General features: G+C 30.9%; 2 protein-coding genes across 2 annotated transcripts; both read left to right on the top strand.

The window, feature by feature from the left end:
- The first annotated feature begins 951 nt into the window (after positions 1–951).
- LOC137816266 (protein NOI4-like) lies at positions 952–2,350 on the top strand. Its single transcript, XM_068619343.1, has 3 exons — positions 952–1,080; positions 1,471–1,680; positions 2,055–2,350. Exons 1-3 carry the CDS (start codon positions 1,072–1,074, stop codon positions 2,079–2,081), a joined length of 246 nt encoding a protein of 81 aa, XP_068475444.1. The 5' UTR covers positions 952–1,071; the 3' UTR covers positions 2,082–2,350.
- A 1,193-nt stretch (positions 2,351–3,543) lies between these two features.
- LOC137815216 (regulator of G-protein signaling 1) lies at positions 3,544–10,008 on the top strand. The gene is made up of 11 exons (XM_068618303.1): positions 3,544–3,943; positions 4,401–4,521; positions 4,667–4,730; positions 4,832–4,916; positions 5,407–5,480; positions 6,061–6,252; positions 7,078–7,166; positions 7,674–7,912; positions 8,141–8,265; positions 8,983–9,104; positions 9,358–10,008. The coding sequence occupies exons 1-11, from the start codon at positions 3,867–3,869 to the stop codon at positions 9,562–9,564; spliced, it is 1,395 nt and encodes a 464-aa protein (XP_068474404.1). The 5' UTR covers positions 3,544–3,866; the 3' UTR covers positions 9,565–10,008.
- Positions 10,009–12,322: the final 2,314 nt, after the last annotated feature.

The raw sequence follows: 12,322 nt of genomic DNA, 5'->3' as shown, positions 1-12,322 counted from the left end.
ACATAAGACGTTAAACTCCTGCTTATATGTCTAATATGTTAAATAATACTTAATTGTTAAAAATATAATTTTTGGAACAAAATATAATCAATACTATAAAATTAAAATACTCAAAATAATTTGACGAAATAAGCTATTAAGACTTCATTTACTGTAAAAATAGTCAGATGTTATTTTGCAACGGAAACAGGGTTTTGAAAATAATAAATATTGAATATATAAATCATATACTCAAATAAGATCAAGATTTCACTAGGAAAAAAACTATAAATATTTATATTTTAGTTTTATTCATTTCAAATAATCTTGAATGATCAATGTGAGTCTTATTTTTTATTATTATTATTTGTTTTCGAACAGGATTGGAACCAATAGACGATTGAACTTTTTTCGATTGATCTACTTTTCCTTTATTACTCTCAAATGAATTCCTGCAACTCTCACTCCTACACTTCTTGTTTTTGTGAATTTCGGATTCGGATGATACGTGTAAAGGATACTTTGACATTTAAGTAAGACTTTGACAATCGACACTCAGTATATTTAATACTAGATGATGACGTACCTGATTCTTGAAATCTGTATTTATTTATATAACTTATAATGAAGCTTTGTTATTGGGTCTTATTAATATATATATATAAAATAGGAAGTTAGAAAGGAGTTAAAAAGGAAAGAAACGTCCAATATTAGTCCTCCCAAGCATACTTTTCTCCCGTTAGAAAAATGACAGAAATTGTAAACATATTTTAATGTTAAAATAAAGACAGCTCAAAGTACGTTTGTGTTTGTTGTTGAAATATATACCGTAAAAAGTTAATTGTTATTTATTTATTTATTTATTTTGTAACCTAAACAGGAAAACGACAACATTTGGTCTGTGCTATAGTTAACAAAAAAAAAATGTGCAGAATTAAATAAACCGTGTTTTGGTTTCTGATGAGACAGCTAATTTTCGTTACAGCTTTTATAAAGTGCTATTCATTCCCTTTCACATTCATCTTCTTCTCTGTCCATTCATTTTCTTCATCATTTCTGGCCTTGTTGAATATCACCAGCTTCAATCTCTTCATGGCTTCGGTATCACTCTTCAATTCCCATCATTGCATTGCATTGCATTTTTCTCATTTTTCTAACATCTACATTGTCTTTTCTTTTCCTTAAGAACATCATAGATTGTCACAAATTTCCAATTTTTTGTACACCCAAATCTTATGGATTGTCACAAATTTCCAATTTTATACACCCAAATGCAAATGTTTGGATATAATTTATCTGGGTGCAAATTATCTGATGAAATGCAGAAGTGAGAATCAATGTTGTGCATGGCCATTTTCTGTTCTTTTGCAGAAAAACTCTTGTGTATATTGTTCTCTTTGTTGCCTATGGATTTATCTGCAATGTGCCATGGCAAAAGCTTTGGTGAATTAATGATTTGTTTGGGTGATAAGCACATTTTTGTTGATGCAGTATGATGAACAGCAAGGGAAACCTTTGCCCAAGTTTGGGGAATGGGATGTGAATGATCCTGCTTCAGCTGAAGGATTCACTGTTATATTCAACAAGGCCAGAGATGAAAAGAAAATTGCCTCAGTCTCAGGACGATTCCCTTCTCAGAGAAAACATGATTCTCGAAAACGCAAGAATCAGAAGAAGTCTAAGAGTTCCTCTCATTCAAAGGTTCATTCATCCATTCCTAACTCACTTCTAATCCTCTTAACCTATTACATTGTTTTAATCTATTATAAAAGGTTATTTAGAGTGAATTTTAAACCTAATCATAAAATAGAAAACAGACTTGTAAGATAAGATTCATATTCACCTTTTAGTCGATGTACTATCTTAGATTTTTTTATCTGAGATGTACCCATTTTAATTTACATGGAAAAACTGATAAATTCAATTTATGGTGCTGAAATTTTAAAGATTATGATAATCTTAGAAGATGCATTCTGATATTTAACAAGAAGGAATTCCTTTGAATGCTTATTCAATTATGTGATATAATTGTGTGCATTCTGTCTGTGCTGAATTATGTGCATTTTTTGGTGCAGAAAAAGTGGTTTTGCTTTGGCCCTTAGAGGAGTATAAGGAGATGTTGGTTGATGGGAAGATGATTGAAAATCTTATTATGATTTGAATTTGTTCTGAGACTCTGATGAAGTGAATAGTGCAGCTGTCTCAATCTTGGTTTTATTGTTTCATGTATTATATTCTATTATATTATATTATATTGTCTGCTATTTATGAAATGCAAAAAAACATACCAAAACTAAAACTAATGTAAATACATGAATCAATCCCAGTCTGCACGTCAATAAAGCATATTTTTTATGATATTTTATTATGATATGATGCTGTTTTTATCGATTGTTTTGTAAAAATAAGATTATTTTGTAAGTTAATGATGAAAGTAGGTAAGTCACATGATTTTATGGTGAAAATGTTATGTTAAATGGTATAATTTTAATGTATTTAAACATAAAATCTTGTGAAGAATTTCAGTATAATTAGATATAAATTAAAGTTTGTCCTAAACTTCAAAATTAGTTAAAATCTAATTTAATTATATTAAATTTATATTAAGGTGACCTACCTTTTTTATTATTTTTTAAAATTTTATCTATTTATAGTTAATGTATAAAATTAACTTATTTGTTAAATAATATTTTTATTAAATTATTAAAAAATAAATTTTAAATCTAACTCAATCGTTAAAGTCGGTATTCATTATATATTATATGAAATATCTTGAAATCTCTGTTTAAATTTTTTTAACTTTTAGTTTTTAATTTACAAAATATCTTAGAGATGTCTTCTGTTAATAATTTAAATGAATGGTGTGTTGAAAAGTTGAAAGTTATGATGCAATTTGATTTTGATTTTTGTCAAAACCCATCATTATTATATAAATTGATCACTTAATGTTTGAACTAGCTAGAGTGACCATGCTTAATTAAATACTCAACACGTGTGCTTCTAGATGAAGCATGCTACTTTTATATATATATATATATATATATATATATATATATATATATATAATTTCTCTATATTATTCAACTTTTGCTAATGAAATTCAATCTGATAGTTAAGTACAATGAGCTTAGCATTTTTAGTGTTTTTTAAAATTGAAAATCAAAACTTTATCTCTTCAACTTTTATTGTAGAGAAAGCGAAACTTAGTTTTATTTAGTTAAAAAATAACATCAAAATTTAAAAATTAAAACATTATATTAAACAACCCTTTCAAATTCCACAACAAAATTGAGTGAGTTCACCTTGATTTAGACCTTTTTCTTAAAAAAAATAGAATCAAGTTCAGTCTATAAATCATTTTAATATTTTTTATATCATTTAATTACAAATTTATATTTTATTATATATGTTTATTTTTAAACTCATCACATAATTATATACAACTCCAAGCTTATCAAATTATTATTTTTCTAATATAATTTTGTTAAGAAAACCTTGTAATATATAAGAATGTTTATGAAATGATTGTTTTCAAATTAACAAAGCATAAGTAATTATGAAAGTGTAGTGTAGGGTTGAGTATGAAGATTTGGTAAGAGATTGGTTTCATAATTTCCGTACAAGTCAAGGTCTTTATTATTAACACTTTGATTGGGATTTGTGAATAAAACAATGATTCTTAAAGCACTGTGATATATCTTGGGAAATTCCGAAGCAAGAAAAACTGTGGTGAAACAAACATCACGTGGAACTGAAGGACTGTGTTGTTGACTGCATAATTAAGGAGCAACAGAACAGAACAGAACAAAGTGCCAGCTTCGATTCAATGCAACTGTTTCAACTCTGAACTCTGAATCTGCAGATTCTAACTGTCAAATGAAATCAGAATGCCGAGTTGTGCCGTCAAAGGAGGTTGCCCCACAGACTACATAGCCATTTCTCTGTCCATTATTTCCTTCACTGTGTAAGTTTCTCTCTTTGCCCCTTTCCTTGTGTAAAGGGTAGTTCTTATTGTGCCAAATTGGCCACTTTACTTGCTTGATCTTATGACCCAAAGAGTTTTGAACCTGACTAAGAACTTATAATATACTTATTCATATACCCTTTTGGTTTCCCACCATCCCCATCAAGCAAAAATGCTTTTTTCCTTGGTGGGACTCTCTCTTTGATGATTGGTGTGATTCCTGTGTTGGGTGATTTAGTTTGTTCTTCAGTCTCATCTTTATGGTGAAATACGTAAAGACTGTAATTACTTTTTTGTTGTAAAAAAAAAATTCATGAAATTATGTACCAACTTATTTGAGCTTATTGTGAAAATCATTTTACTTTTTGAAAGTGGTTACAAAGAAGTTTGTCTGAACAGATGATATGTGACATTAGTTTTCTTATGCATTTGCTTTTGGTTGGCTTCTATCTATCAGGCTTCTCTTATGGTCCATATTTCCCTTCATAGTTCACAAGGTTCCTCGTTCCAAAGGCAGTGGCTTCTGGATACCTGTAATTCAAGTTGTTGCCAGTTTCATCCTTCTTGTATCGCTCGTGGTAGAAATGAGTTCTTTGTGTCTCTGTCATTTATTTTCTGTCACAAAAACAATAGCAACTTTTCTGGTAGTTTAGTGTTACTGCAGTATCAACTCAGCATTGCCTTGTTCTCAAGCTTAGTGATTGTGTATTTGTTTTTATGCAGATATCGAATAATATTTTGAAACTTAGAGAGAGGCATTGGTTGCGGTCATGCTACCTATGGGGAGGTTATCATTCTTTTTGCTGTCTTTTCTGACTTGTTTATGCTTTAAGTATTAAAAAGATGAACAGTTGTTAGTATAATAATGTTTTTCCTGTTTATTTTCAGTCTGGGGTGAAGGTCCACTGGGGTTTGGTTTGCTCTTCAGCTGTCGCATAACGCAGGCTTCACAATTATATTTTATCTTTGTCAAGTAAGTGACATCTTCATATTGGTTTTTAAGCTGCTTTGTTGGAAGTTGCTGATTGTCTATAAGTCAAAATAATGGCTTTAGGATGCGTTTGGATTAAATAACTTAATTAAGTGCTTCCAATAAGTTCTTCCAACAGCACCCTAAAGTTCATGATCCACACAGCTTGAAGCAGTTGGGATGTATTTTCCACAACCACAACACATGGCAACCAACCTGTTGAATTTATTGTCATAACGTTCTGTTTGTTTGATTGGTTTGTGCTGGTGAAACTATTATTCAATTTAGCTCATGGAGACTTGTAATTTTTTACTGATGATGCGGTTATTAGTAAGCATTATTTGGCACTTTGCCTATTACTTCAAGATGCTACAACTTTTTATTGTTGATACTTCTTTTTTTTGTTTTCACTTTAATTCTTAACCGGTGCTAAAGGAGTCATCATTTCTTTTATGACTTGGGTGTTTAATTTTCTCCTCTATTGTTTTTTCAGGAGACGTTTACCATTGATAAGATCATATATTTTTCTTCCACTTATTCTACTTCCCTGGATTGCTGGTGCTGCTGGTATGAATCTGAATTCATTTTAATTTTCTTACTGGTGTAGTTTTTATTACGTGGAATTAACAACTTGTTGGAGATCACACATCGATTAGAAATTAAATAATTTCATAGTATATAAGTGGGTGCAAACCTCACCTTATAAGCCGGTTTTATGAGGTTGAGTTAGACTTACAGTTCACTTTGCACACATCGACTAGAGATTAGATCATTTCACAGTATATAAGTGGGTGCAAACCTCACCTTACAAGCTGGCTTTATGAGTTTGAGTTACGCTTAAAGTCCACTTCTTAATACAACTTGAAGTATAGGTAGCAGGTGTATTTTTTTTCACTTTTGTCCATAGAATTTTTTCATTTTTTTATCTCCTTTTATCTAATATTTCAAAATTTTGTTGGACTTCGTCTCTTCAGCTTATCTAAGTGTTTCTGCTTTGTGTCCATGATTTTCTAAACATCTTGTGGAGTTTATGGAAGTGATTACCAGAACCCACTCCCCTTTCTGTCCCTAAAACTGTTATGTCTCATTTGTTTACTTTCTTTCTTCCACTGTTTATTTCTAACAAAATTATTCTTTCATTCTCTAGTTATCCATTGGATGAAGCCTCTAAGCAGTCGCTGTCACATGAAAGCTCAATGGACCATCCCAGTTATAAGCCTTCACGCATTGTATATTGCTATTTTGGTTGGGGTTACAACTGCTGTTCATCATGTAGAATTCAGGTTTGATGAACTCAAAGACCTCTGGCGGGGAATACTTGTATCAGCTGTGTCCATTGGTACACACCTTTTCCTACATTTACAAAAAAACTCCTTATTTCTCTGTTTCTTTTGAAGTTCATGGCTTCTTAGTAACCAGTTCTCTAAGGCTGTTACTAAGGTGATGAATTAGCCCTTAAGTTCTTAATTAGTTAGTTTTTCTGTTTTCAGGGAAAAAACATTTCTTACCTGAATCTAAATGTGTAACATCCTAGTAAAAAATCTGATACTAAAACCAGCATTAACTCCACAATGCATATTTGCAAATGTAACAGATATTGCATATTCTTTAACCAGTTTGCTCAGACAACTAGTTTTGGAGAAGTTTTATCCCAAATATAATTTTTTTTTATCAGCCAAGAATGAAATTAAATAAAGAGGGATACAAAAGGGTATCCCAACCCTTTTACATAAACCAAACCACATTAAGAATCTCCAAGAATAAAAAGATGAACAAACACTCCAGAAGCAATAGATAAATAATGTTTGCTGCATAAGCCAAACATCCTATTCCAGCTAGCACCGTGCTCGTATTGGAATGCTATAAGCACTGCAAACTGCAGCTACAAAACCATCAAAATACACCAAAATACCCCAAATATAATTTATTGTTCACTTTCTGAAAAGAGATTCCATACTTTATAGTCTCTTAATTAACCACAGTTTTTTAATCACATTAACATGGCTAGCTGAGGTAAAAACCATGTCATTCGTTTTGCATTGCCTGGTTCTATATCTGCTTATTTATTTTCAAAATAGTGTTATCAAATATGAGCTTGCATATTTTGTGGATGGCTTTTCTTGGTGGTCTCTATAATTTATCTTTTGCTCATTTATATTGGCAGCTGTTTGGGTTACTGCTTACACACTTAATGAAGTTTATGACAATATCTCATGGCTTCAAGTTGCCTCTAGATTTATGCTTTTAGTTGTGGTATGCTTTCCTACCGTTTCTTATGTTTCATTACTATGAAATCTCAGACATTTTTAGTACATTGAAAGTTAAATCCAAGTGATTACACTACTAGAAAATCATTAAATAGAAACCAATTTTAGATACTGAAATTAATTAGTTGTTATATTGACTAAATTGAATATTATTTTAGAGACTAAACAAATTATTGGTTTCTAAATTAGTTTCTATTATTGATAAATAGTTTCTAAATTGGTATCTAATTAGTTACTAAGGTTTTAATAACTAATTATTTAGATTCTAAATTTGGTAGCAAAAACTTTGGTAGCTAATTAAATACCAATTTAGAAACTATTTATCAATAATAGAAACTAATAATTTTTTAGTTTCTAAAATAGCATCTAATTTAGTCAATATAGCAACTAATTATTTTTTGTCTCTAAAATTGATTTCTATTTGATGATTTTCTTGTAGTGTTACTTTGTGAAACTTTTATTTACTTCCATTCTATATGGATTTTGTTTAAAGGCTAGCATACTTGTGGTGGCTTTCTTTTCAATATCAAGTTCTCAACCACTTCTCTCACAAATCAGCTTGAGGAGAAGAGAAACCCGAGAATTTCGCACAATGAGCCAGGCTCTGGGCATACCTGACAGTGGGGTATTAGCACAAAGTGAACCAATCTCAAGGATAGATCACAATGAACCATTGGATAAGCTTCTCTTGAATAAGAGATTCCGACAGTCTTTTATGGCATTTGCTGATAGGTAAAACATGCTTTTTTTGTACGAATTATAGTTTCTCTTAAGGACTTCAAAAGATATGACTTATTTAAGAAAAGCAATTCTGATGAAATGGGTGATATTTTCTCTTGAGGTCCAGAAAGTTTTGCACCTAAACATCAAAGTTGAAGTAAAGTATGCCTATTTTTTTCTTTTTTTTTATCTTTCTTTGAACTAAATAAAAGAAGTAATATTATTTTCACATATATACAGTTGCTTGGCTGGGGAGAGTGTGCACTTCTTTGATGAAGTATATGAGCTCAGTAAAATACCTGAAGATGACTCTGTGAGAAGGATCTATATGGCACGACATATTATTGAGAAATACATAGTTGCAGGTTTGTAATTCTTGTTCCCAGGTGGCTTCCTTCTTTCATCCTTTCTCTTGGTTGTTTCCATGATGATCAGTCTTTGCCATATTCAGAACTATGAGGTTCAGACACGCCTCTTAAATGGTGTGTCCGTGTCGGACACAAGTATTGGACACCGACACTCGTAGGACACGTACCGGTAAAATGTTCAATTGAAAAAATATTTGTTGGATTTCTAACAATTCTAGCACAGTTCTAATACAATTTTAAGAAAGGAGAAATACATTAATTTTATAAAAAGTCAAATTTATTGTATAATTTTTTATTATGATTATAAAAGTAAAGAACAAATCATTTTGAACCAGCCATGAAAAACATCTTTCTTCTATAAAAAAAAAATACTTGTGCACATAAATCTTTATTGTCAATTTATATAAGTCATAATCATATAATATATGGATTCGTGTCCCGTGTCCTACATTTTAGAGATTATACGTATTTACGTGTCGTATCAGTGTCTGTGTCAATGTCTGTTTTACATCGATTCAGAATTGTAAGATCAGTTTTCTCCCAATCCTTTTTTGAACACGATTATTTGATTTAACACAGTCTTATGTCTCATTCAAGGGGTTCCAGTGAATGAGTTGAAATACCAAGAGCTATAGGAGGGAAAGTCACTTGTTTTGCAATTGTTCCTTCAAATATGGAGCTTTCTCTAACATTTTCTAGAATATAATTTTACAGGTGCGGCTATGGAGGTGAACATCTCTCATAGAAGCAAACAAGAAATTTTGTCTACTTCCAACCTAGCGCGCCATGATCTATTCCAAAATGCACTCAACGAGATCATTCAGTTGATGAGAACAGTAAGTTCCTTAGGCTCAACACAATTTTACAAGACACCCTTGATTAAAATTGAGTGATGTTATATCCTCTCATTCAATACTCAGTTCTTTCTGTAACAAACAAATGACAGTGCATTGGTTGTTATAAAAAGGACCGAAGAAAGAATCTAGACAACATTAAAAACATTGTTACAAGAGAATCTAAATTTGTCCATTGAAATTAGGCAAGCCATTGCATAGTTTTTCATCTAAATTAAACATTCCACTTGTGCAGAACCTGGCGCGAGATTACTGGTCATCAATGTTCTTCCTGAAGTTCCAGGAAGACTACAATGTTAGATCTAATGAGTATGAGCTGGAACAAATGACAGGGTGGAACTTTTCCCCTAGGTTGAGTTCTGTGCATGGTGCAGATGATCCTTTTCACCAGGACCATCTTCTAAAGAGCTCAGGCTGTAGCAGTGATACTACTGACTTATGACTTGCTAGTTGTTACCACTTATTTACACAATTTCTCTGGTTTGGTAATGCCTTGCCCAACTAGTGAACTAGTTTCACTTTAGAAAAAAAAAACTAAAAATTACTGATATGTTTTTTTCTGATCACATTTATGTTCATTGTCCATAGAAGATGAACAGTGGAGAGTAGGGAGGTATAAGGAAGAAGTAATAGTATATTTTTACCTTTTCATTTTTATTTTCAATATATAAAACATAACATCTGTACAGTTAGGGTAGGACCATGCACCTCCTGCTGCGTAGCTTGTATTATACTGATTTCATTTGAACACTGAATAGTCTCCACATACTTTAACCAGGTGTTTATCTAGCATTTAAAGAGTACAAGGTACACGAAAGAGATCAAAATGTTGTATGCAGCCTGCAACAACTACCTTGATGATATGATATGTCTTTCATTCTGATAATTACTTGTATTTTTTTTTTTATAAAAGCTTTCATGTTAGGTATCACTATGCAATGATAATTACCTGTATTGATTGTATTGTTAGTCTCATTCATTATATCCGTGCAACTTTGTAACAACAGTATTATGAAAGAAAAATGTTAATTGCACATCTCTAAACCATGATCTTTCATTTTAGTTACCAATAGAGGTGGTTTTGCATTATTTGTTATCAAATTTATCACTCATGCAGATAGATGTTATCTAAAGTGATGTATATTTGTTATTTTTAGTTTGTGACAGAAATGAACCGAGTTGAATTCTTGTTGTGTTCTGTTTTTTTTTTATCTATTCTCTTGTGTGAAAGCCATAATCACTAAACAGAGTAATTTTTGCCTCGTCCACTTCTGAACTTGCTAAGATCTAGACTGCAAACATGGAATTCAGAGTCCCTTGTTCTTTAAATAAAGATTGAGAACATAATTTAAGAGTTCTCTGAACTACATGGCATTGGATAGCTTTCTTTGATTAGTTTGTTCTTGAAAACATGTTATATTGAGCATTTATTGTGTCAAGATTCAATACATCTGTTTTTTAAAAAATTCTGTCGCTGAGATCTAATGTTTATCCGAAATAAAAGAATATAAGATAAGATAATAAGCTTAATTGTTCTTGTTTCTTAATCAGCAGACATAAATATCACTGCAAGGCACAAGATGAACCACCAGAAACACAGTTCAGAAACCAATAAAATAGTCATTTGCACTACAAAAAGAGAACCATAGAACATTAAAGCACAAACTTAAAGAGCTATCCTTCTACACAGCAATCACTATACTGCATATTGGATATGCAAATATGAATATATATATATATATGAATATATATAACTATTTCCACTTCTGTTAAGAAACTAATAGAACCTGATAGAGATCTTACATCGGCTAGAGATCAAAGCATTTCATAGTATATAAGTGAGTGCAAACCTCACCTTATAAGTTGGTTTTATGAAATTGAGTTAAGCTTAAAGTCTATTTTTTAACATAGTATCATAATCATTTCGAATCTATCATAATGAGAATTTGTTGAGTTTATCGGTTCAGTTAGACTTGAAGTACACTTCTTTAGAGAACCAAACTTCACCTCTAGCCCTGACAATTCCCTTTGAGCCACAAATTTGTTGCCCTCCAACTCCATTGAATATAACTCCATATTTTGCATTGTTGAGCCTGGTACAATTGGTCTGCAATACATGCCTCTGCTATGTTTCACACTACAGGCATTGTTTTTCCTACCCCAGCACCTTCCACTGCTAATATTCACACCAATTCTCTTCGTACTACCTATTCTGTTAAATTCATGCCCCAAAACAGATTGAGGACCTCCATTGCACCTTTTCACTGCCAGATCAATGTGCTTCAATATCTTTTTCTGCATAACAGTCAACCTAATTTACACATGCCATCATTGTTACTTTTCATAAAGCTTAACCACCTATTCTTACTAGGCTTTGTGCAACAGAGACGGTACAGGCTACACATACCAAACTTGTTACCTACCATAAATCTTGATCACTATCACTTTACGAGGAAGTGTATAATTAATGTTTATCACATTTTTAAGAGAGAGTTATAATTTTAAAACTTTTAAAATTGTTATTATTAAATATATTTAATGGATCAATTATCAAGTTTCATTCGTTTAAATTCCTATTAAAATAAGGAGAGATTCCCGTTTAAATTCCTATTAAAATAAGGAGAGATTCCCAACGGATTGAAACCATCAAAACCACCTTTAGAACCATTCATACATGTTAGTTGTTCTTTGATTTCATAGATAACGTTTGAAAAACTTTTAATCTCGTTTTTATCTTATTTTACTAATTCAAAAGCTCATTTGATCATGTTATTTAGACAAATATATTTTAATAACTTGCAACAATTTTTAAGACACTATTTCAAGTTTGTTTGGCTTATGAATTATATGTTGTATTTTTTATGACTTAATAATTTACTTTATCCTATTAATTTTAAAGTCTCAGTTTAATTTATTTATTCTAAATTATTTGGAGTATAAATATTTCGAAATGTTGGGACAAATTGAGATTTTTTTTTTAAAATAGTGAGAAATTTATTGAAAAATAAATAAAAAATAGTATGAATGAAATAAATTATTAAACCTATTTTTATTTCTAAATACTAATTGAATTTGATTTATATCATATCATATATATATATTGAAATTTTTGGTATCAAGAACACTAGAAATATAAAAGCTGACATTAGTGAAATGAAAGAAATGTACAACAATATTATTGATTGCCAATTTATTGTGAA

The sequence above is a fragment of the Phaseolus vulgaris genome, chromosome 1 (assembly GCF_000499845.2).
Source record: "Phaseolus vulgaris cultivar G19833 chromosome 1, P. vulgaris v2.0, whole genome shotgun sequence".
Lineage (NCBI taxonomy): Eukaryota > Viridiplantae > Streptophyta > Magnoliopsida > Fabales > Fabaceae > Phaseolus > Phaseolus vulgaris.
This window is presented reverse-complemented; position numbering and strand designations above follow the sequence as displayed.

Coding starts and splice junctions, on each gene's coding strand:
- LOC137816266 (XM_068619343.1), top strand. Junction 1,681..2,054: donor AGAGTTCCTCTCATTCAAAG/GTTCATTCATCC, acceptor TTTTTGGTGCAG/AAAAAGTGGTTTTGCTTTGG.
- LOC137815216 (XM_068618303.1), top strand. CDS start 3,867: ATGCCGAGTTGTGCCGTCAAAGGAGGTTGCCCCACAGACTACATAGCC. Junction 5,481..6,060: donor CTGGATTGCTGGTGCTGCTG/GTATGAATCTGA, acceptor TTCATTCTCTAG/TTATCCATTGGATGAAGCCT. Junction 6,253..7,077: donor TGTATCAGCTGTGTCCATTG/GTACACACCTTT, acceptor TTATATTGGCAG/CTGTTTGGGTTACTGCTTAC.